This window comes from Mauremys reevesii, linkage group 2 (assembly GCF_016161935.1).
Source record: "Mauremys reevesii isolate NIE-2019 linkage group 2, ASM1616193v1, whole genome shotgun sequence".
NCBI classification, from domain to species: Eukaryota; Metazoa; Chordata; order Testudines; family Geoemydidae; genus Mauremys; species Mauremys reevesii.
In genome coordinates, this window is record NC_052624.1 from 65,800,081 (window position 1) to 65,825,967 (window position 25,887).

Genomic DNA, 25,887 nt, shown 5'->3' on the forward strand with positions numbered 1-25,887 from the left:
TTCACTTCTAGTGAGAGAATGGTATGACAGATCTCAAATCAATGAAGGCTACACTCAGAAAGCAAATTCTGGAATATGCTGCTCAAACAGTTTCACTTTTCTTTCTCTGCCTGTCCCTCCCTTCTCACATTTATCTCCAGACTTTTTCTCCTTGTCCAGATCTATTCCGCCCCCAACAATCTTCTGTTCGTTGAACTTTTTGAAACTTTGCACTTTTAGATAGAAGTAAGGGATTGACTCTGTGTACACAAATATGCAGAGGGACAACAGGGTTGAGGTATTTTATTTCTCACCTCTACATTCTAATTTATTTATTTAAAACATTTTCGCTGTTAACAAGCATGTTATATCTGGAGACACAAATATACAGTTTGAGAACTGAAAAACTAAGCATCTCTGATGGTATCTTCTAGACTGAGCATTGAGTCAAATTGGGTAGATAGAAAGATTAACCTAAATAATCTATACAGAAACCCCTGGAACCTCATGAGATTGGGTCCCTAATCCATGAACTACTGGAACTCATTTACAAACTTTCTTAAACATTACATGAATATATTGTCTCATACTATAGAATCAGAATTTATAACCCCTATTCCATTATGAGATATAGCTCAAATATAATACATCTTAATTAAAACCATCTTTAGATAGGATTTTTCCCCAAAAAAGGCATTTTATCCAAAAAATGATTTAAATAATTTTTTTTAAATCACTGATTTTTATCCACCCTATAGGGAAGTGTTGTTCCCACTGTACAAGGCACCGTATAAGGCACTCATCTGGAATACTGTGTGCAACTCTGGTCACTGCTGTTTAAGAAAGATATATTCAAATTAGTGCAGGTGCAGAGAAGAGCTACCAGGATGATCAGAAGTATGGAGAACCTGCCTTACAAAAGGAGACTTAATGAGCTTTGTTTAGCCTAACAAAATGAAGGCTGATGGAAGATATGATTGCTTTCTATATATACATAAGAGGAATAAACACCAGGAAGGAAAAGGAGTTATTTAAGTGAAGGGTTAATGTTGGCACAAGAACAAATGGATTTAAACTGGCCATCAGCAAGTTTTGGGTTGAAATTAGACAAACATTTCTAACTATCAGAGGAGTGAAGTTCTGCAACAGCCTTCCAAAAAGAGTAGTGGTGGCTAAAAACCTAACTGCTTTTAAGACTGAACTTGATAAGTTTACGGAGGGCATGATATGATGAAGGTGCCTACAATGGCACATAGCCCATCCACAACTGCTATTTGCAAATATCTCTAAAACGGCCAGAGATGGGACACCATATGCAGAGAGCTCGGAGATACTACAGAGGATTATTTCCCAGGTGTCTGGCTGGTGGGTCTCACCCACAATCAGAGTCTAACTGATCACCATATTTGACATCAGGAAGACATTTTCACACAGGTTAAACTGGCACAGACTCTGGGTGAATTTTGCTTGCCTCAGCCACATGGGGCATAGGTCACTTGCTGGTTTGAACTAGAGTGAATGGTAAATTCTCTATAACTTGAAGTCTTTAACAAGATTTGAAGACTTCATTAACTCAGAGGTTTTGGGCCTATTGCAGAAGTGGATGGATGAGGTTCTGTAATCTGTAATGTGAAGGAAGTCAGACTAGATATCTTGATGGTCCCTTCTGGCCTTGAAGTCTGAGTCTTACAATATATACAGTAGGATATCGGTTGCACTCAAAGATGAGGAGCTGCTTTATTTAGATTTACTTGCAGTTTTAATATGTCAAATAATTTAGTAGTATGATTTGTATTATACTGTAAATTATGTAAACACAAACATCATGAATAACTTTAAAAAGTGGTTAGTCACTGTAACTAAGGCAGCTTCAGTCTCCCACTCAAGTTCCAGAAATAGGAAAGACAGGAATAAAAGCAAGAGGAAAATAAAAGAAATATGGTAGAAAGAAGTTGGTAGGAACAGTAAAACAGTAATAGTTCGGCATCACAAAAATCCAGTGGATTAGGAAAAAGACTGTGGCCAAATGTTGAAAGAGATAAGAAAGTGGAAGATATACAAGAAGTGCAGTAGAAGAGTAGATGCATTTCTTCCCCAGTCTGGTCAATGAACAGACTAACAGTTTAGGGGATGTCAATATCCGTACAGGAAGGAGAGACAGTTTGCTAGTTCAAAGTTCACAGTGACTTTCAGACTCCAGCAGATAATGGCAGTTTTTCTACAAGCTTTTATGAAGTTAGCTCTTTATTGCATGATAAGCATGGTTTGGTTCGCCTTATTTTGTTCCAGATCCTTGGCTACTAAAAACACCTGAAAACCTTCAATTGGATCTGCATAAATGGATCCTTATGCCCTCACAGAGGCCTCACTGAGGTCAATAGGATCTACTCTGCAGATTAGACTGCAGGCCTAATCTGCAGTTTAGGATTTGTTCAGGTTTTTTTTTAATCTCTCTTCTCATTTGAGGAGAAGGTCTTGTTTCCAAGACAGTGGCTCTCAAAATCCTCCCTCCCTCCCGTTGGGGTCCATTTACTCAATGACAATAAAAACCTGTGACACTAAGCACTCCTTAATAGCTTTATATGTAAGGACCACAGAGTGGAAGCAATCCTGTGCTCTGTGTACTGAGATGGATCAGCTATCTCTTCCATAAAGAGAAACGTTCTTTGAGCTACCTGAGCCTCGACATCATCTTGTCAATGCATATGGACTCTGAACCCAAGGGCAACAATTATCAGGAAGTCTGAGGAAAATACTAAGAAAGGAAAATATTTGGATATGTTTTTGATGTCTAATGTAGTTTAGATGCAAGTTTTAAGTGTGGGGGACTGGGTATTTTGGGTTGGGTTTTTTTTTTGTGTGTTTTATTTTTAAAGCAACCAAAAAAAGTTCTTAAGAGATTGGGAGGAGGATTGTTAGTTTTTGTTGCTGCTTGGTATTTTAGATCATTTTTAACCCAACAACAACCTCTTAAATCTAATAGGAAGAGACACGAATTCTCCAAAATTTGACATTTGCACAGGGTTTAAAGAAAGAGTGAAAACTGGTATTTCCATGCCTCCTCTCCCAGAACAGCTCCTCTTCTCCTCCTCCCCCATCCCAGTGAGACAATTTCTCTTCCTAGTCCAATAAGGAACTAGTTCGGATGTTAATCCTTTTTAGAATTCATGCCAAGAATAAAGTTTAACACTAGCAGTAATGAAAATAGCAACCATGTAAGCAATTCAGTGTTCACGAGGACACTGCAAACATTTGTTTAACTGCCAAATGAATAAGATCCATCTTAGCGAAGAGAAAGATATAAATGAGCAATAAAAAAAAAAAAATCAGGGCACTCACTTTCGAGATAAGTGGTCAACCTAATAGCCTCATGCAGCCACTTCTTATTCTCTGCCTTTTGCCATTAAGCAGAGTCTGACTTCTGGGAAATAATGCATCCTAAACATAGCCTAATGAGTAGTCCAACAGAAAAGTAAAATATGTTGGCAAGTATGCAGTGCACAGATGACCTTCAATGTCCACTATCACAGGCCTTAACCTTCTCCCCTTCCCTGGGGGAAGAAAAAAAAAACCAGGATGTGGATCATTTAAATACCGATGTCTTAAAGGAGGAGCCAGGTCTTTAACAGTTACAATGAAGCAGTGTTCAATGAGTTTTGCCACAAGTAGCCTGTTGCTAAAATAGAACAGGATGAGTGGCTATAGATTTTGATGGAAGAGGTCTCCAAATTTCAGTTAAAAAAAAGTGTACTGAAATTAAACGTACTGACAGGCATGTAACAGATTCTATTGTGGAAAGTATTGTCTTGCAGGTCTTCTGAAATTAAAAATCATTTATCTACCTGTTTAGAATAAGCAATACTTGACAAAACATTCTGGTGCATGCACACAACCTTAATGTTTAGAATTTTGTAAAATTTAGTTCATAGGACAAGTAAACTCTTGCTTACTTGCTCAATGTATCTATGGTTTCCTAATACTTCTATGACTGAACGCTGAAGGAGACAAACAAAAAAACTATTTGGCTTTCAAGATACCAAGTCCACAACTCAAAATATTCTCTCAGACAACTAAAAAGAGCTATGAGGATTAACAAAGAGGAAGTTTTATTCATTAATCGAAGCATACCAGAATGCAGAGTAAACTGCAACTACAAGTAAATGCAGTCTGTAGCATTGTCACCTCCACTCCAAGTGGAGGGAAGGCAGATATGAATACCAACTATTACCCACGAAAATTGTTAAGCCGTTCTAGCGTCTTCCAGAAAAAGTGGCACTCTTGCACCAAAGTGATGGGCACAAAAAACAGAGCACTCGCTGGTGCCAGATGTGTTTAGGATGCCACCCAACAAGGTGCATGAAGTACAACATAAGTTTGTACAGCATAAGTTTGTACAGACGCCCCTCCCCCAGTCAAGCAGCCTGGAACTAAAGGAAAGGACTCAATATACTGAACGGATCTACTTTCCACAATGATTTGCAGATACTCTGCTATAAAAGATAAACAGGTTGTTTTCTCATCATTTGCTTGGCTGTAATAGAAAAACATTTACACATTTCAAAAGTGTGCTACATTCATCACATGCAGGATCTGAACCTAAACTATTACATCTCTAAAACTGCTATAAAGAAGCATCTTGGACCAAATTCTGGCCCTATGAGATACCACAGCCACATCAGCTAGAACTGCACAGCCCAATTTGACTCTATAGGTGAAATCCTCCCCCCACATCCCCACTGTAGTCAGTGGGAGTCTTGGGGACAGGATTTCACCCTGTGAGTTCAACAAATATCCTGATGGAGGGATTTCTGACCACACGTGTTGCCATATTACACACTGGATGACTTCACAACCTTTTCCTCCTCCAAATGTGTCCTCAGGACCCACTTCTGCTGTAAGTGATAGTAGCTAGGAAAGTGGCCCAGAAACCCAAACCAAACATGTTTAAATGATAAGGAACAATAAAAATGTGTGCGCTGTTGGCTGATGTAACCTTATTACTGTTCCCTTTATCCTGTAACCCCTTTCCTTTCTATTGTTAGCTCTGCTGGAGAATAGAGCGACAGTTACACAGTTAACATACATCCCTTCTAGATCATCTGAAAGCTTAACACAACTCAAGATTGTCATATGTGAGACCTAAATTAACCCCATTAGAAAATCAACCTAAGAAGAGTATCAGAAGTGCTCTGCAACATTTATAAAATAGGCTGATGTCCAAAGAAGCAAGTCACATTTCTAGCTGCATTTCCTAGGGAAAGTTACCAATCTCTGCTGAACGAATGAAAATGACCTTGCATTTATCTAATATTTTATTAATTGGATTGTACAGCAATCCATGGCAATCACTTTGCCCACCAATGACGTGACGCCATCCCTGGAGTAAAACACAGAACCTCTAACAGTACACAAATAACTTCAATATAGTATTTACTTTGTCATACGTTAACGTAACTAATTTACATATCAGAATAGTCTTCTGCCAGGATAATGGAGATGAACATCTCTATTCTGATGGAGAGGCAAGTTTAGTTTGTTTTTTACAATGAGCAGAAGATTGGTAACACCATTTTCACATCTCATTCAAAGAGATATTATCTCCTTTAGCATAGTCTCTCTGGTCTGGAACATTGGTTCAGTGCTGACCCAGCAAGAAGAGTTCCACATTAGGATTAAAGAAGAAAAGTTTCAATCCAAAACAAGTTTGTTAGACAATTGTTTTAGTATTTGTAGGAGGTGCAGATGTGATACTCTAGAAACAGAAGTTCTCTATCCACAAGAGTTACAAGATTGTCAACAGTACAAACATTTTGCCATTCTACTACAAATATACCTGAACCCTCTAAGGAAGGATCACTGATGGAGAATAAACTACATTATTCCTTACTCTAAATTTCTCAGTCCTTAATTTCTGTTAAAGTTGACAAGGTTGCACTAGCTAATCCAGACAGATGTCCAGTAGAAACTAGAAACTAGACTGAAATCAATGTGTTTCTCATAGAACAAAGAACAGACAGATAGCAACTAAAGACTTGACCCAACACCCATTGAAGTTAACAGACTTGCCATTTATTGTAATGAATGCTAGAGAAGACCTTTAGTTTGACTGCTACTAACAGAATTAGTCAGGATATTCAGTTCTTCACTTTAGGTATGTATTACCAGCACTATGATCTATGTAGTTGCATTAACATAATATTAAGTTGATAAAATAAAGCTAGTCAGTACTCTTTCTTGTGAAAGTACAAGAATCAAAACTTATCACAATAACTTCATATAACAGATTTAACTACAATCACAACTTACAGTTACCCAATGCTGGAGTTTACAGCTTGGCAGCCAATACTAAAAATGATGCAGCATTTGACGCTTCTATTAATTTGGTACCCTAGAATAACTTCTTCCTCCAAACACTATGCCCCCAAAAATATGCATTAATTTTCAGGTGGGGCTGGTCAATGACAATTTAAAACAAAAAACCTAACACATTTCAACGGGGCACCTAACTAGTAGAGCATCACAAACTCTAAATGAGACATGTGAGATGCTATCATAGCAAATCACTGAGACCAATCCAAAAGATGACTGTTTGAGTAGCAAGGTGAGAGCATCGTGCCACCAGCTGGGAAGAGAGCAAGATCTTTCATCTCAAATCTTCGTTTTGCTAAGGAGCAGTGTATCCAAAGGTTATTCTTACTATAAAAAGAAAACTAATTGTCTATTATTTAACAATTATGCATGCAACTCAATAAATGGGCTTAAAAAATTACATGCCATAGCAACGTGCAACATCTTCCAAGTTTTCATGAACTGATTTCAACAATAACTGGCACTCAATTGTTAAACACTACACAAGTCCAACTATTAATATTTCTTTTTAACAACATATTTTCTTCAAAAGATTCTTCTATCCCTTGCTCTTTGGAAATGAAAGTATACTTTCATACCAAAATATCTATGCAAACTGACATTCCTATAAATCTGTTTCATTTCTCCAAATTAATTATTATTCATATTGTGGTAGTCCCCATAGACCAGGCTCCAACCACACTGCTATTTTGTCCTGCTGCACAGCGATGAAATTCAAAGAGATATTTGAATGCTATTGCACTGATGTGATTATTACTCCAGAAATTATTTCATACTTAGGGCCCTAGCAAATTCATGGTCCATTTTGGTCAATTTCATTGTCAGAGGATTTTTATAATGGTAAATTTCATGATTTCACCTATTTAAATCTGAAATTTCATGGTGGTGTAATTGTATGGGACCTGACGCAAAAAGTTGTTGTGAGGGGGGTCACAAGGTTATTGTAAAGGGGGTGCGGTACTGCTACTCTTACTTCTGCGCTGCTGCTGGCAGTGACACTGCCTTCAGAGCTGAGCAGCTGGAGAAGGCGGCTGCTGGCCAGGAGCCCAACTCTGAAGGCCAAGCCACTGCCAGCAACATCACAGAAGTATGGGCAGCATGGTATGGTATGATATGATATGCCGCCCAGTTCTGAAGTCAGCACAGAAGTAAGGGTGGCAATACCGTTACCCCCTAAAATAACCTTGTGACCCTCCTGCAACTCCCTTTTGGGTCAGGGCCCCCACTTTGAGAAACACTGGTCTCTCCCCCACCATGAAATCTGTATAGTATAGAATAAAAATCACACAAGACCTGATTTCACAGGGAGGGAACCAGATTTCACGTTTTGAGAGGCGTTTTTCATGGCCATGAATTTGGTAGGGCCCTATTCATACTGTACATGTACACCTGACAGAATGGAATCTCTAGTATGAAGTGCTTACATGTCACATAAATATATACAAATCGGCCTCCTCTTCTCTGCTTAGTTAAAAGAAATCAATATAAAGTGATCATAAAATTAAAGACCAAAATAACTATTAAGAATATTAAATGTATTTGAGGTTCTTATAAGACTTACTAATCAAATTTCAGGTCTTCCATTAAAACTGAATTTTTGTTAACTTACTGACCACAATCAAGACAATTATTATTTATAATTCAGTGGCCTCAGCTCTATCTTGCTAGGCACTGTGTTTGTTTATACAGAGGGCCCCTGCCTAAAAGAGCTTACAATCTAATGTAAAACATGATGGACGTAGATACAAATATACAGAAAGTGCAATGTAATGATGAGATACTGGTTATCATGATAAGCAGCGGTCCACAGCACACAAGCTGCTTCACCACTGCCTAGTTTTTTTGTAGGCATCACAGCAGACTGTTTTAAGGTGGACAATATAGTGGGCTTTGTAGATTTTTAATTGAGATGACTGATGCACAAAGGAGGGCATGGTAGAAAGCACAAACATCCTAAATCAAAACTAGCACTATTTGCAAAACATAGGTGGGAGGTCAGCATCTTCCTAATGTATAAGAAAAGAGAAGTAAGCCAGAGAGTGCCTTAGAAGAGAAGACAAATAGATTGTGTTTGATGGGGTGTAGAAGAGAGAGCTAATGAAGGGACACAAAGGTCTGTAATGTGGTCAAAGTAACAAGCCAGGAAAGTTATCTTTTTTTGTGCAACAGCATTTTAATTGGGTACATGGAACAGAATGAGATTTGTCAAGGCCAGCAAGGAGGAGTTGGCTGAAGGCATGAAATGAAGGCCTGAACCAGAGCTTTAGCTGTGCAGCTTGACAAGACAGACCGAATCTTGGAAGTGTTACACGGGAAGCTGGCAAGATTTAGACACAGCGGCAGACCAATATCAATGCTCGCCTCTAACATAATGCCTTCCTTCTCCACAGCATTTTACAAAAACTGAACGGATCGGATGATCAGGAATATTAATCACGCCATTAAAGCAGGGCAGACTTCCAGCGTCAGGGACACTGCCGAAGAGAGCAAGGCGGGTATCTTTTTAAAGTGATCATGGTGAAAGGCAGCCACATGTCAGCGTGTTATTTAATCCCCTTAGACACTCTCACACCTCAGAGGGTGGCCAGCGGGCGTGTGGCCGGGAACGAGGGCGGCTGGGCATGTGGGCGGGCAGGGGCAGACAGACACCCGCCGCCACCTGTTCGGTCTGGGCCGGTTACCCGGGAGAAGACGGGAAACGGGGACAGGCAGCGCCGAGCCCGCCCGCCTGCTCCCCTCACAGACACGCCGCAGGATAAGAGACTCGCCCGCACCGAGCACACACCCCCCCTCCCAGCGCGGAGCGGCGGGCACTGAGCCCGGCCGTGCACACGGGGCACAGCAGCCCCCTCCCCGGCCGCAGCCGCGGGGCCTCCCCGGAGCCTGTCACACACGCACACGGAGGGGGCGCGCCCGGGCCAGGAATGGAGGAAGGAAGCAGCAGCAGCCGCTTCACCGCCCTTCGCACCCACCTGCTCGCGGAGTTTAAGGAAAACCATGGCGAGGCCGCCGCACCGACCAGCCGCCGCCTCCGGCCGCCAACTGACTCCGGCTGCCCCGCCTCCTCCCAGGGGCCGATCCGCCCGTGCGCAGGCCACTCCCCCCGCCCCGCCCGGGCTCCGCACCGGGTGCCGAGGGGGAAGCCGTGGGCCCTGAGGAAACGCGCGCGCGGGGATGAGGACGGGGGGAGTCCCCCTCCTGCCCCGCCCCCTTCTGCCCCGCCCCGTTCTCAGAGGCAGCTTCCGGAATTAGACTCGGGCAGCATCAAAGCGGCTTCCCAGCCGCTACCGTCACTCACCATCAACCACGGCGCTTATTGGGCCGGAAGCAAGGGTCGGGGCGGAGTAAGGGCAGCGCCGATTGGCCGGGGAGGAGAAGCTAGCGTCTGATTGGCCAGGAGCACCAGTGGTGGGGTGGGCGGGGCAGGTTCGGGGCACAGGGCGGGAGGCGAAGATACGGAGGTGGGCAGGAGAGAGGGTGACGGGCGTGAGCGGGGGGAGGGGCTGAGCCTGTATCAGGAGCTGCAATTATCCCCCTTCTGCCCCTCCCCCACCTGGGGAGAAAACCCCGAAGGCGCCGGGATTGTCGCTGCTGCCGCCAGATGCGGGTTCATCTCCCTCCCCCAAAGCCGTGACTCGCATGGGAACTGGGACCCAGCCTCCGGGTGCCCCAGTGACCTTGAGCTCCTCTGCTAGCCCGGCTGGCACCTCGCAGGCGCGAGGTTTGTCATTAGGGTGACCATACGTCCCATTTGGGCAGGACGGTCCCCTTTTTTAAACCCTGGCTTTTTGGGCAAGAATGGCCATTTGTCCCCTTTGCTCTTGCCAGTTGCACGTGGCTCTGATCAGTCGCCAAGAGTAAACAGAACAAATGCCCAGTTTTGCCAAAAAAGTGGGTTGTGCCCCCCCCTTAGTGGGGTGCAGCAAAACGTTTGGGGAGGCCAGTGGTGACATGAAGTGCTGGGCAGCAGGGCTCAAGCAGTCAACCCAGGGCAGTGCAGGGATCAGGTGGTCAGCCCCAATCCCTGTTGCATGGGGCTGGAGTGAGCAGCAACACCAGGTGGCTCTGGACAGCCCTGTGCCTAGGTGCAGGCGAACGGTGATGTCAGGCACCTCAGGCTAGCACCACACAGTGTCCCAATTTTACCTTGGTTAATATGGGCCCCTTACTTGTCATAGAGTGAGGTTTGGAGTGTGGAGTGGCAACCAAGGTGCTGTCATGATCATGAGGCCAATTGGAGTCTCCTCTATGTCTCGAGGGTGGGGAGGAGAGGGAAACTATTTATGTTGCCTGGATTTTAAGGCAAAGTTTCAGAAGATATGGAAGATATTTTTCCAGATACTGTCAGAGAAGTTAAGTAATGCGGGAAGAAACCAATACTTTGTGAAACTTTTATTGAAAATAACCAAACTCTAACTTGGGATTCATTTAGGGTCAAATACCAAGTTCTTTCTTTATACTCAACAACATCTCACTCCACCAGTGGCCCCATTTAGCCCAATACAGCTGAGCTCCAGGTGGTCACCGAAGTGAGAAGGAGCTACTTAAACTGCACTCATCACCATTATATCTCAGCATCTTGATTAACATCTGTCATGTAAAAAGCAACCAAGAGTCCTGTGGCACCTTATAGACTAACAGATGTATTGGAGCATAAGCTTTCATGGGTGAAAACACATACATCTGATGAAGTGGGTATTCGCTCATGAAAGCTTATGCTCCAATACATGTTAGTCTGTAAGGTGCCACAGGATTCTTTGTTGCTTTTTACAGAACCATACTAACACGGCTACCCCTCTGATACTTGACATCTGTCATGTCTTACTTCTCTTATCCTCTCCCCAAAGGGAAAAGTACATGCAGTGGAATGTCCTGATTTGGTAAGGTTTTAGAGGGAAGAGCCTCTAGGCACAAGCATGAAAAAATAGCTTTGTTATTTAACTATGAATGCTCAGGGTCAGTTCTAGATTTTGCAGAGTCCTATGTTAAGACATGTTAGGTCTCTGATATGATGCTTCCCATAATACAAGAACTAGGGGTCACCAAATGAAATTAATAGGCAGCAGGTTTAAAACAAATAAAAGGAAGTTCTTCTTCACGCAGCGCACAGTCAACTTGTGGAACTCCTTACCTGAGGAGGTTGTGAAGGCTAGGACTATAACAATGTTTAAAAGGGGACTGGATAAATTCATGGTGGCTAAGTCCATAAATGGCTATTAGCTAGGATGGGTAAGAATGGTGTCCCTAGCCTCTGTTCGTCAGAGGATGGAGATGGATGGCAGGAGAGAGATCACTTGATCATTGCCTGTTAGGTTCACTCCCTCTGGGGCACCTGGCATTGGCCGCTGGTGGTAGACAGATACTGGGCTAGATGGACCTTTGGTCTGACCCGGTATGGCCATTCTTATGTTCTTATGTTCTTATGCTTATTTTCCAGGGGCCTCAGACGTACACGTACCAAAAAGGGGCTATTTTTAGGAGCTGGGTATTTTTAATATATATGTTGCTATGTATTTATGTTAAAGAAGGTCAAAGAAAGGAGCCTTGCACTTAGCAAGGAAGGTGGAAAAGTTTGTGATAGTCCTTAGTTCCCAGCGGAGTTCATTCCACACTCTCAGACCAGCTCCTGAGAAATGTTCTCTTTCTCTCACACACAGAAGAGCTATATTCTTATTATAGCTAATTCCATTGAGCCAGATAAGCATAGTTATCAACCAGAGTCTTCATCCCAGTACTTTAGGCAGTAAATAGAGTACTGCTGGAAATAGGACTACAGTAATGTACACTAAAGAAATTTTAGTGTACATCAGCAAGCTCCACCCATGCCAGTTAGTGCACGACACTCTGGTGGGCAGTAGAATTTACATCCCTGATGGTACACTAAGGCACCGTGTAAGTGAGCCCTTCGATATCCTGAGCCCAAGTCACTGAGTGCCTTAAAGATAAGGGCAGAGATTTTGAACTTGATTTGAAATTCTATCAGAAGCCAGTATAGGGAATGGAGGACAAGTCAGAGGTTTTTGCAATAGCCTATGTTGCCTAGGAGACACACTACAACATTCTGTACTAGTTGGAGTTTTATAAGAGCTGAAGGCCTCATGACCTGGTATATTTCATTGCTGTAGCCAGCCAAGAAGTGATAAAGGCACAGTGGGTAAAAAACAATTTTAAAAAATGATTTTTATTTAAAATGGATTTTTCTGATTCAAGTTAAGTTCATTTTTTTAAAAAGTCGATCTAAAATTAAATTTGAAATTATGACAACCTATAGTAAAGCCCAAACTTACTATAATCTATTAAAGTAATTTCAATTAAATTAAAAAATCGTAGTCAAGCAGTACGTTTGCTGCCAGTTTTAAAGGCAGTCAACCCATGAAACGTGTGGAAATCACTGGCTAAGTACCTGGAATCAGAATTTGCTGAAGTGCTAAACAAGCTTTTGAAAGCAGTAGCTGGTTCAGCAGGTGGAGAGAAAATGTTTTCTTCATTTCAATTTATCCAGTTAGTTCAGTTCAATTATTTTTTTCAAAGTTGATAAACCAGTCGGGAGTTGAAAAAGCAGGATAGCTTGTTTTCCTCTTGCCATCTATGATTAAAATGAGGTGTGGAAAGATGAGCTCTACTAGTTCTAATCTTGAAGGACATCAGAAAAATCAATTCAATTCACTAACTACATATACTTTATTTAATAAAAATAAGTTAGTTTTAAATGCAGAAGGTATTTTGGTAAGCTTTTTAATCTTATTTGTCCAGCACATTTAGAGTAGTCTTATTTAACTAATAAATTTGAAAAGCTGTTTTGTGCATTTTAATTGATTACTAATGTACATCCAAATGCAGCTTGACACAAATGATGAGTTAAAAATTATTAATTGTCTAGTAATTAAATATTATTCACCATTTTCTGACATAAAACATTTGTGTAAAGATTATATTTAGTCGCAAATCAACATGCTTTAATGGTTACCAATCAATGATAATCAACCTTTCTTTAGGAAAATAACTACAAAACTAAACAAATGCAAAAAGATTAAAATACATTTTAAATCAAGCAAAGAGTCCTGTGGCACCTTATAGACTAACAGACGTATTGGAGCATGAGCTTTCGTGGGTGAATGCATCCTACGAAGTGGGTATTCACCCATGAAAGCTCATGCTCCAATACGTCTGTTAGTCTATAAAGTGCCACAGGACTCTGCTGCTTTTACAGATCCAGACTAACACGACTACCCCTATGATATTTTAAATCAAGGTTTTCTACTTACTGATTTAAATCACTTTGAATTAAATCAATCTACCCTGGACAAAGGCGTGAATAACAGAAGCCAGACCATCATCCATCAGGAAGGGATGGCGTTTCCTAGCCAAGCATGACAGTGTTAATGAGGAATCCAAGAGTATTCCTAAACTACGGACAAAGTAGTTGACCAATTGTGGATGTGTACCTTCAACCAAAGGAGACTGCTCTATGGCTGTAAACTCTTTACAATGCTTTCCTCTTCCCATCCCATCAGCTCTGTCTTACTCGGGTTCAGCTTCAGACACCTTTTCTTCATCCAGAAGCTGATCTCATGCAGGCACTGGGCCTTCAGGGTGATATTGGTGTGGTTTTATGTGGTGAAGGATAGATAGAACTGTGTGTCACTTGAGTCCATATTATCTGACCAGTTCACCTAGTGAATGCATGTAGGTTTTATGTAACGTAACTTCTTAACCCATAGGAAAGAGGCACTAAAACAGGTATTTAGGAAGCATTGCAAATCTCTCTGAATACATCTAATAAAAGGGGAAAGAGAGAGAGGTTTTTAGATACTAACAAAACATTGAGATGGGAATATGCATACAAAAAGGCATATGAGGAAGAGGGTTCTCCTCCTAAATGGAAAAAAGTTCTTTCACAATACATGAAATTCATCGTTGGGCACAGAGTCAGCATAGGTACTAAAATTATTGCATTTCTTTCATCAGTAAACACAAAATATAAACACAACACAAAAGTCTTTACAAAACTAAACATAAAAATTGCAAAACTGATCTTGGAAACACCTATATGCTTAAATTTAAGTAAATGTGTAGTTAATGGGACATGCATAAGTGTTTGCAGGATTGTGGCATTATATACATATTATATACACACAGACAAAATACAAATTGACATGTAGATCAACTTCAAATCTACCTTACATATTTTTCACTAATGATATACACTTTTCTTATTAAATTCGATAAACAATAGTTTCAAGAAATGTCTTAGTACTTTAACAAAAATATAGAATTTGATAAATACATTAATGTTTCCCACTTGACAGTATCACTTAAGAATAAAATATTTTGATTCTCAAATAAAAAACCCCTAGAAATAATACATATAAAATCTCAAAATTGCATAGATCAGAGTTAAGGTGGTTGTGAGGAAATAAGCATTTCTTGTTTGTTATGCAGACATCATACAATTTAGGTTAGCCTAAACTATATTCTATTTTTTATTATAAGTGCTTTGGTTTTTTAAATGATATGATAGATAACTATACTGTTGTCTCTTAGCAACCTTAGCAGGATTTTGAAAGTGCTTTGGATTTGAAGTATATATAAAATAAGAAAAAGTGGCACTGATAACATTAAGATTTTTGAATCCACAAAAGTTAGAAAATTCCACAACATCCTTATATAACCAATTTTGTAAATAGCAATGCAGCACACCTAAGGGCACACTTTTAGCCAAGCGCGCAAGGATCTGACTACATGGCTCCTATTCATATTAATGTTAAACCCCATGGTGAAATCTTATCCCATGATATGTAACATTATCCATTGTTTTTGAAACAGGACCATATGTGCTGCAATTGAAAGACATAAGGGGACTGAATGTATAAAGATTCTGTAGAAGCCTCATGTATGAGTTATTTTGTGAGTTTGTCTGTACTATATTAACAGTTTCTGTGATTGGTTTCGTTTGTTGATAAAAGTGCACCTTTTCAAAGGATTTTAAAGCACTGCATAAACATTACACCTGGCAAAAACCTGCACAATAGGTATTTATTATTTTTATACTTTTTAGATGAGTAAACAAGCACAGAAAGTTTAAGTGACTTACACGAGGTGTGTCACTGACAGCTAGGAATGCAATAGAATAAGACCAGATTTCTAGTGCCATGTTCCAACCACTAGACTATCCCCCTGTATCTAGGCAGGACTGATTTCATTTTTGCACAGAGTAGAATGGATCTGAAATCAATTAAACTTTATAATCTCATATCACCAGGGTGCATACATCACTGCAATACATACTGGCACTGTCAGGAATCTAGTCTTCCAGTGTAAATCATTCTAATTTTATAACAGCATCATCACAAGGTTTTCATAGTGCTTTGAAATACTTTGTCCGTCAAAATCTAACACAAGTTTTGTAACTCTGACTCTACCAATTTGTTTTTTAATCATTTGACCTTCATAGTTTCTAGTTGTAATGGAACCGTAATGGATACCATAATGGTGTAATCTATCTGACCTAGTCTATCATCTAAAGTGCCTCTCAAAATAGAACGTAGGTGCTCTTCGGGCCAGTTTCATCTCTGCCCTGGTACAGGGACGGAAGGTAGTGGCTTATGTCTTCCTTATTCAAGGGGCCAGTTCAACTCCTAGAGCAAGCTAGGGCAACCCTGAGGGCCCTTTGCACCACTTTAGCTGGTGCAAAGGGGCTGCCACACAGGCATGAGTTCCCTTGATAGTCACTCCATAGTCTTGCACCATCTACAAGGAAATTCCTCTTTCCAATAAAGGTGAGAGAAAAGTGAGAAGACAGAGAAAGAAATCAGCTATGAACAATGGCATCATCTGCATTTTGGTGCAGAGGATGGTGTTGGATGTTTGAAATACAAGCTGAACAAAGCAAATACTACCAGGGTACTGGCAGTTCTGACAGTAAAAGGCATATGTGACAATAGGGCCAGATTGTTTTACAAAAGTAACTTTGTTCTAGTTTGAACTTTCTTAGTAGAAATTTTGTTTACTTTGCTGGTTTAAGTTACAGATAATGTTTTTTTCTCCATAGAGTGAAATTCACTCTTGTTCAGTGACAGCCAGCACAAGATCTCATTAGGGTCTACAAGGGATGTAAGGGATACATAAACATTCTGCTGGCCTTCAGCACAGGGAGAATTTCATCCATAATGCTTTGTGCTGTTTTTCAGCATTGAACAAATCTGGAAAGCTAGTGCAAACATTAATTCAAAAAAGTTGCAAATCCCATTTGGGACTCTGATAATAAAAGATTTTTTACACTACCATATATACTTGTACTAACTAGCTGTAAAATCAAGATTATTCCTAGGAATCCAATTAATAATTATCAGAGTGAAAACAAGCCATTGAGCTTACTGGGTGGCGGGGAGGACATCTAAGAGCTTGTCTACACTTAAAATGTTACAGCTGCACTACAGTAGCGCTTCAGTGAAGACCCTATTTATGCCCATAGGAGGGCTTCTCCCCTCGGTGTAGGTTCTCCAGCTCCCCAAGAAGCATAACTAGGTTGATGGAAAAATTGTCCTGGCTACACTAGGGGTTAGGCTGGTTTAATGTGTCATTTAGGGGTGTGGATTTTTCACATCCCCAAGTAACGTAGGTATGCTGACCTAATTTTCTAGTGTAGACCGGGCCTAAGACATAATAGCTGTTAGAATTTGGCACCTTCTGTGCACCATTTCCCTCAAACATATCTAACAACTTAGATATCATGAATATAATCATTCTATATATAAAGACCCAGACCTTCATATGAGTTTGCCTTTAATCTATATTCATAGACAGGCAAATACCTTGAAAATGGCTTTCTTGCCCTGCCCAATGTATCACATAAATGGTCACTTTACCAAACTAGATGAAAATTAAATTAAATTAAAAAAAAAAAGGCAAACCTTGTGGGCTGTAATCTTGCAAACTAAATATTTTCAGGCTGGGTCAGTACTTGGAATGGAGGCATCAAAACAGTGGGTGCTACCTTAAATGGTTTTAGTGGATTAGCAGGTGACCTTCTTCCCACTTAGGAAGAAATTCACCTCTGTGTAGAGTAGCAGTTCTGAACCAGATATCTGTGAGCGCTTTCAGGGGGGCTGTGGGGCCCTGCAACTGAAACCTGGCACCCCCACTCCAAAGCCGGGAGCGATGTGGGACTGATGCCAGTGTAGCGGAGCAATTTGTGCCACTACACACAGGGGGCTGAAGCCAGGATCCCCAGAGGCCCCCCCGCCGCTAAAGCTGGGATCCTCAGTGCCCTCCTCCCCACCCCGCTGAAGCTGGGAGCCACACTGGGAAGCCCCTGCCACCCACACACAGCCCTTAGCTACCTGCTGCCTGCACCCCAAGCTACTCCCCTGCCAACATACAGCCACTAGCTATCCCCTCCCTGCACCCTGAGCGATTTTCAAACTTTTTAAATTGAGTCTCCACTTTGAGTTATATTTTTTGGTTGCATCCCCCCACACAGCCCAGACAGGCTGGGTGGCCTCCTGAGTGAGTCAGGGGGTGGAGATGGTGCTCCTTGTCTGGACCCCGCTGTGCGGAGCTGGCTCAAGCCCCTTCAGCCCTTGCCCTCCCCCCCAATAGAAGTAAAACTATGCCTATGCCCAAGGATCCCCCCCGCCTCAACCCGGAGCCCTGATTTTACCCCAACCTGTGCTGGGCCCTGGAGTTTTTACAGCCAGTTGAGGGGGGCCTCAGCAAGGAAAAGGTTGAGAACCCCTGTGTTAAAACATTTTATGGCCAAGTAAATTTCACCTGCAGATTCAGCTGCATATGCACTATTACATACTTTTTGTATTTTCCTTTAAAGGTGGCTTGATTTCAGTTGTGGACAAAGTGATTCCTATTTATAGTTTGTACATTAGTTTATAAAGCACTTCAGGATCCTTTGGGATGATGAGCACTCTGAGCCTAAGTTTTAGAGGGAGTGAGTATCCAGAACTCCAGTTGTGTACAGGAGCTGCAGGTGCTCAGCCTCCCCTGAAAATTAGCCCCTATATGAATGTAATACAGTATTACTAATAGGAAGAAATGAAGATCAATTTGTCACCTAGCTACTGTAGTAACAGATGCAATGGAAATGTGGACAGATGTCTCATGTTGTAAAGGAATGGTGTAAAGATGAACAAAACTGAATGTTATACAAAATACACAGCTGAATGGCCTCATACTGAGAAATTTGGTTACAACTTTTTATTTTTAAAAATACATTTACAGGTTGCTGAAATCACTACTGTGGAGGGCCACTGCACTTCCCACACATGAGCACCTAATGGACTGGTTCTGTAAGTATTACTACACTTCAGCAGTGGAACTGGAAATCTACCTCTGAGAAAAAGGTAAGTAAACTTTTTGTTTCCTCTTTCATATTTTACCTCCTAAAATGAGAACATTATCTGAGCACAGCTTAGAAACACATATCTTGACAAATGTAATTTACTCACATTTTATGTTAATTTCTTGGTGCTGTTAACTGAAATAAAATCTCATAAAGGAAATTCACCTTTTTAAAAATCTGACTTTTCTCTGATTAGAAATATTTATGAATACCTTTAATAATTTATGTATGCCTAGAGCCACAAAGATATATGTAAACTCTTCTCAGACAAATACTTTTATCATCTTAAGAGATAAAGAGCTTGAGACAGAAGACAGGAATCTCTTGTATATACATCTCTGTGATGAATATATTTGTCAACTGAGTGCCATTGTGATGAATTTCAGGGAAGATGAAAAGCATTTCCATGATGGTGAAAAATTTGTAACTCAAAGAAGCGAGAACGAAGCAAATAGTTTGTATTTATCTTTGCATCTTAATAGACAACCTTATTCCTGTTTTTATCTTCTTTTCTTCATTCTCCCACTAAGGTGTTTTCACTTGTATGAAATATTAACAAGAAAAGGAATTCAATTAGAAAAGCTTGTCATCCTTGTCATTCACAATTGGCTACAGAAACTTTAGTCTGATGCATTTCACTTGTACTGATTTTAACCTTTGTTTTGACCAGAGACCCAAGAGATACAGGAAGAACTGATCTGAATATAAAAAAATTACTATTAATTATGATTTAATAAATGATAATATCACCTCTCCCCTAGTGACCCACTATCAGTTGAGATCAGCAAAGATCATTGACTCATTGGGCACAAGATCGAGACCTAAATGAGAGGGAGTTGCTGGTAGTGTGTTCTCTGTGAAGGGTCCTCGATTTTGGAATTTGAGTCCTACCCAGTGGTGAGCTGCAGCCGGTTCGCACCGGTTCGCGGGAACCGGTTGTTAAATTTAGAAGCCCTTTTAGAACCGGTTGTCCCGCGTGGGACAACTGGTTCTAAAAGGGCATTTAAATTTAACAAGCGCTCCCTGCTGCAGCCCCAGCTCACCTCAGCTCTGTCTCCACCTCCTCCCATGAATGCTCTGCCCTGCTTCTCCTCCCCCCCTGCTTCCCGCGAATCAGCTGTTCGCGCGGGAAGCCTGGGAGGGCTGAGAAGCAAGCAGGCTTCCCGTTCAGGCCCAGGAAGACGACGCTGAGGTAGGGGTAGAGGGAACGAGGAGGGCCATGCGCTCCGGCAGCGGCCCTCCCCGGCCGCCAGTCTCCAGCCGCGTCCCTTCCTGTCTCCAGCCCGCGGCCCTGCCCGGCCCCGCGTCTCCGGCCGCCTGGCTCTTGCTGTGGTGCGATGCGGCCCAGCTCCAGTAGTGCAGGTCCGGGCATGGCGGCGGCCGTGACCCCACCTACCCGGATGCCCAGCTCCGGACATGGCCCCCCGGCTCCGGCCCTGCCCCGTGGCTCCAGCTGCCCGGCTCCTGCTGTGGTGCCACGCAGCCAGGCTCCGGCAGCGGTGCCACGCAGCCAGGCTCCGGCAGCACGGGGTCCGGCTGCGGCCCTCCGCCTCCGGCCGCGGCCCTCCCTGGCTCTGGCCGCCCAGCTCCCACCACATCCTCCGGCCCCAGGTCCCCGGGCTCCCGGCTCCGGCCACGGCCGGACTGTAGCACCGCCAGCCATATCCAGGCAGCGCGGTAAGGGGGCAGAGAGGGGGTGTTGGAGAGAGGACAGGGGAGTTCGGGGGTGGGGGGGTGGATAGGGGTTGGGAGGGGTCAAAGGGCAGGGAACAGGGGGATTGAATAGGGGCAAGGGTCCCGGTGGGGCAGTCAGAAAGGATCAGGGGTTGGATGGGGCGGTGGGAGGCAGTCAGGGGCAAGGATTCCAGGGGCAGTCAGGGGACAGAGAGAAGGGGTGGTTGGTTGGGGCGGGGGTTCCGGGGGGCCATCAGGAATGAGAGGAGGGGTTGTATGGGGCAGCGGGGGGAAGTCAGGGTACAGGGAAGGGGGGTGGATGGGGCAGGGGTCCCTGGGGTGGGGGGGCATCAAGGAACACGGGGGGTTGGATGGGGCAGGAGTCTCAGGGGGTGGGCGATGACCCCTCCTGGGGTGAGGAGGGAACTGGTTGTTATGATTTTGGCAGCTCATCACTGGTCCTACCTTGTTCCGCCAGAGCCTGGGTTTCTTCACTTACTGGGCATGCTACAAAGCCTATATTTTCTTAGACTTTGAGGGGTTGGGCTGAGACATGGTTATAGTGATGAGTGAGGTATAAAACCCTATATAGAATAGAATAGTGGTTAAATTCCTGGTCAGTGATTTTTTTACTTTGTGTGATTTCATCTATGAGCTAGGTGCACAGAGCATATGATGGATGCCTCTAGCTACGTAGGTCCCCGTCTATTATATATTAATTTAAATAAGTAAATATTACAGCAGTGCCCAGGACTGGAGTCTCGTTATACTGGGCACTGCATACTCATAAAAGGAATGACAGCTCCTGCCTCAGAGAGTCTACAACAATACAACACTAAGCCATATATTAACTTCTATAAGAAAGATCAGAGCCCTAACACATAAAATGCAAGTCATGACAGAATTATTCTAGTATACCAGAAAAAAGCTCCATCTTGTGTACTTTTTGCAGAAGTTAGGACCCTTTTGCAGTATAAAATTGTTCTCTATTTTGTAGGTAACTAGGGCATCCTAAGAATTTGTTCAGTCGTATTTAGATCAACACACATTTTTAGCATGATGTTTTATATATTTTGTAACTTTAAAAAAAAATGAAAACAACATACTTTCAGAAAATGACATGAATCTGACAGCATAGGAGTGAGTGTAATTAAAATAATTTACTGCAGATGTTAAAACAAAATATTCCCTAAAGTACTGGATGTAGTGTTCTACATTGCCATAAGGTAACTTGGCTAAATTTAAACTTATATATACGGAGATAGCATAATGAAACTGAAAAGCTGGAACCAGTCCCTAGCACATATTTTGACAGTGGTTACTTACAAGCAATTGGCCTGTACAGCACAGTACTGGCTTATAGGAACACACACACACACACACACGAAGCAGAACATGAAATTCTCTAAAATGCATTTGTTCTCTAAAAGTCCATACTTCTCAGGTTTGTACAATATACCAAATCTGAATGTACAGGCTTTCAAGATTTATGTGATATAATCAAATTCTATCTTTTAATAATAGACATTCTCTTGTAGTAATAGTAGGTTATAAAATCAACACACTGTGAAAAATTAATCTGTGGAAAGACTTGATCACCACAAGCCCTGTTGTGTAAACAGTACTATATAGCAACCTCATCTTATTTGAAGTATGATTAAGGAAATGTAAAAAAATCTTACCGCTATAATGTTTGGTATGGCATTGGATTGTGCACACAGTTTTGACTTTTTTATGAATTATTAATTATTAATTATTATTATTATTATTAGTTGTGTTACTGTAGCCCCTTAGTCATGGACCAGAACTCCACTGTGCTAGGGGCTGTACAAACATAGAACAAAAAATATGGTCCCTGCCCTGGAGAGCTTACAATCTAAGTATGAGACTAGCGACAACTAGTGGATACAGACTGATGAATGGGGAAGTACAAGAAAACAATGGGACAATATTGGTTGTGGTAATAGGCCATGGTCTATTGTCAAGTTTTTTGTAGGCATCACAGCAAAGGAGAGTATAAAGAAGGGATTTGAAGGAGGATAATGAAGTGCCTTTGCAGATATTTATAGGGAGCTTCTCCCAAGTGTGAGGGACAGCATGGGAGAAAGCATGAAGGTGCTTGTTTCAGATTTTTATAAGTGGGTGATGGAGACCAGTATTTAGGACAATCAGAGGTGAGAGTTGGCTTCTCAACAGTGAACAAAAGATGTTAGGTAGGCTGGAGTATGCCGTGAAGCCTAGGATTTGGGAAATGAGAACAAGCATGGGTGGTGGGTGAATTGCCGGCTGGGGGAGGCCACCCGAGGACCCATCCTCCTTCCCCCACTGGAGCCCCCCCTTCCCTGTGGCCACTAGCTCCCCTCCCACCCCAGACCCAGAATGCTGGGTGGGTGGCGCGCAGCAGCCTGTGAGCACAGGGTCGGCGGCGCGCAGCCCCCACCCCTGCGCGCAGGGTGGGTGGGAGGCGCATGGCTCCCCCCGGCCTCTGAGTACAGGGCGGGTGGGCAGAACATGCCCCCCTCCAGCCCCTGAGCACAGGGTGGGTGCACGGCGCACCCCTCCCCATTGCCCTCAAGCACAGGGCAGGCAGTCCCAGTGCTTCTAGCCCACCCCCCAGTGCCAGGTGGTGCAGTCCCAGAACCCAGGGCCCCCCAGTGCTGGGCAGCCCCAACCACCCCAAGTCCCAACCGCCCTAGCTCCAGCCCCAGCAGACTTCCCTGAAGAGGAGCAGCCTGCCTGGGCTGGGGCCAAGGGGGAAGGGCAAGCAGGGCTTCAGGGAGGAGTGTGAGCAGGGCCACACCAGGCTGTTTGGGGAGACATAGACTTCCCCAGCCTATGCACCATGCCACCCATGAGGACAAATAGCTTATGTCTGATGCACTAGAGAAGGGGGAGCCAGTGGATGGAAGCACAAAGGGGAGACGTTTTCAGAACAACAGGGCTAGGAAATTATCTTTGCCGCAGTATTCTATGTGGATATGAGCAGAGCAAGATTTTAATTGTCTAAGCCAAACAAAAGGATGGTGCAGTAATTGAGATGTGGAATGATGAGAGCCTGGATGTGAGTTTTAGCTATGATGGTGGATGGTAAGGAAAGGCTGTATCTTAGAGATGTCATGCAGAGGGAATTGTTAAGATTTAGACATGGATGTGTTGACCTAGAGCAGTGGTGGACAACCTGCGGCTTGCGGGCCGCACGCAGCCTGCCAGGCAGGGTACTCCACTGGTAGGCCGTGAGGCAGTTTGTTTATATTGACCATCCGCAGGCACGGCCACCCGCAGCTCCCAGTGGCCGTGGTTCGCTGTTCCCAGCCAGTGGGAGCTGTGGGAAGCAGCACAGGCCGCAAGAACGTGTTGGCCACTGCTTCCCTGCAGACAGTCAATGTAAACAAACTGTCTCGCAGCCCGCCATCCGATTACCCTGACAGGCCGCGTGTGGCCCACGGGCTGCAGGTTGCCCACTACCGACCTAGAGAGAGGTCCAAGTCGAAGATGACACCCAAGTTATGGATCTGAGTGACAAACAGGATGGTGGTGTGGTCCACAGTGGTCAAGAAAGGAGGTGGGAGGCAGAGATGGAAGGTTGAGAGCTCTTTTTTAGCCATGTTGAGCTTGAGCTGACAGCTAAGTATCCATGAGATGTCAGAGAGACATGTATCACTAACCTTTTAACATCTCACCCCATGTTAAAGTTGTTGAAGCCTATGATAATCAAGTCACTAAATTAACTAAAATAAAAGAGAACTATCAGTATAGTGTTCACACTGTAGTGCATAAACTGCTGCTGTATTGCTTTTTAGTTCAAGCTGAAACTCACAATGAGTTTAGATTTCCTTCTTTCTTATCATATGAGGATTGTTATTCTCCCTGTTGGGGTAGAGATGTTAGCTATGCACTTTACACTGTGTATTAATTCAGTAACTGAGGGTTATATGTCCCTAAGATTATGGACAAGGACAAATCTGCACTCCAGGTGAGACACTGTTTCTTTTATCCATAAATGCCTGGGAAGAAACAAGATATGATGCATTATTGCAACTAATTTTCTAAACTGCAGCTATTTTAATTAATGCAATTAATATTATCTGAAAACAGAATAGTGTCAGAGTAGTAATGAGAACTGCTAGACTAGACAGAGCAATTTCTAGAAACTGGTGAGACTGGCTCCTCCAAAAGACATTTTTAGATCCTCCTCCCACTGGGCTGTGAATTTTAAGCTGTGCCTCTTAAAGGCATAGCACAGAATTTCACCTTTTGTTTTTTGTTTGTTTAACTTCAATAATTAATTCACCTTTTAAATAAAGGAAGCTTTTGTTAAAGAGTCTATTGCGTTAAGCCCCTGGAGTCTGAGAATTCACAATAAACATCCATTAGACTTAAAACAAAACAAAACCTTTCACTCAGTACCTGATGCAGTCATTTGCATCTTTACAAAGACAGTCTAAAGCATTGTCCTATCAGAACAGAAGCATATTACATCCACTCTGTATTGAGTTGGTCTGAACCAGTAAAAAAAGAGAGCAGAGAGTTTTCATCACTTTTTTACAGGTGTATATAACTAAACAGTGTGTAAGGCAGTGGGGATTCAGGCCTCATGAGTCAAGTAAATGGAAACTAAATTAGCATCCAAAAAGAATTTCATCTGGAAAAGACAGTCAGACTCGGGAAAGAGAAAGCTAATTTGGGCTGAGATATCAAGAATTACTTACAGCCTAATTTAAGGCTGGAACAAACAAAAATATATCACACTACTCAGGAGCAGAAGGGGGTAGTTGACACTTGGTTTATAATAATTAAAAGTTACAAATATATGTACAATATGTCTATAAATATATATATTTGATTGAATACTTTCCCCAAAACCTTTCATACAGCAGGTTACTTGACTTCTTACACTGTAAACTCGGCAGGTCAAGGAGCATGTATTCATATTTGTCTATACAGTGCACATTCTAAGGTTTCTTAATGTTACAATAACATAACTATAAAATAATAATAGTAACACAAATTTATCTTTACTCTGAGCAATGACTAAGCTAAGACCAGATGTGCATAATTAGCAGACACCTCAACAAGTTCAAAGAAGCTTTTGAAATTATCCTTGGAGAAGACAGGATACAGAAACCACACCTGTTTGCTGAGGAAAAAGGAGGTTAATATATTTCCTAAGATAAGAAGTGTCTGCAAACTCCTTTGTCAGTATAGTACTGCAAGGTTACACCTTTACCTAGTAGCTGAGGGGCACGTTGGGGATGTTGTCCAGCAGAGGGAGGTAATGCAGGCTGATGCAGTGCTGGACATTGAGAAAGCCAGGATTAGATATTGCTAGACCATGAATGACTGAGACAGAAGGCTAAAAGATATGATCAGGTTATTTTCTGATTTTTCCTTTCTTATCTATAAGTTTGTACCTGTTTAGATGAATTATAAGGCTGGACATGCTTTCAACCAATTTATGTTTTGATTAGGGCTGTTGATTAAATGCAGTTAATTCACGCAATTAACTAAAA

General features: G+C 42.5%; 1 protein-coding gene and 1 long non-coding RNA gene across 4 annotated transcripts in view; one reads left to right on the forward strand and one right to left on the reverse strand.

Moving 5' to 3' along the window:
• ANKRD28 (ankyrin repeat domain 28) overlaps window positions 1-9,549 on the reverse strand; it is a 205,119-nt gene extending 195,570 nt beyond the window's left edge. Inside the window, exon 1 of one of the 2 annotated variants that reach the window (XM_039526712.1) lies at window positions 9,321-9,531. In XM_039526712.1, the coding sequence (XP_039382646.1) occupies window positions 9,321-9,347 (27 nt within the window). In that variant the 5' untranslated portion in view covers window positions 9,348-9,531. Of the gene's footprint in view, window positions 1-9,320 lie in introns of both variants that reach the window. The other variant, XM_039526714.1, reaches the window with a different exon arrangement.
• A 2,879-nt stretch (window positions 9,550-12,428) lies between these two features.
• Window positions 12,429-25,516, forward strand: LOC120398936. 2 transcript variants are annotated; one of them, XR_005594832.1, is made up of 3 exons: window positions 12,429-12,502; window positions 18,583-18,704; window positions 25,403-25,516. It is a non-coding gene; the product is annotated as an uncharacterized LOC120398936 (long non-coding RNA). The 2 variants fall into 2 exon arrangements; XR_005594833.1 differs by lacking the exon at window positions 25,403-25,516 and adding an exon at window positions 19,090-19,188.
• The last annotated feature ends 371 nt before the right edge of the window (window positions 25,517-25,887 follow it).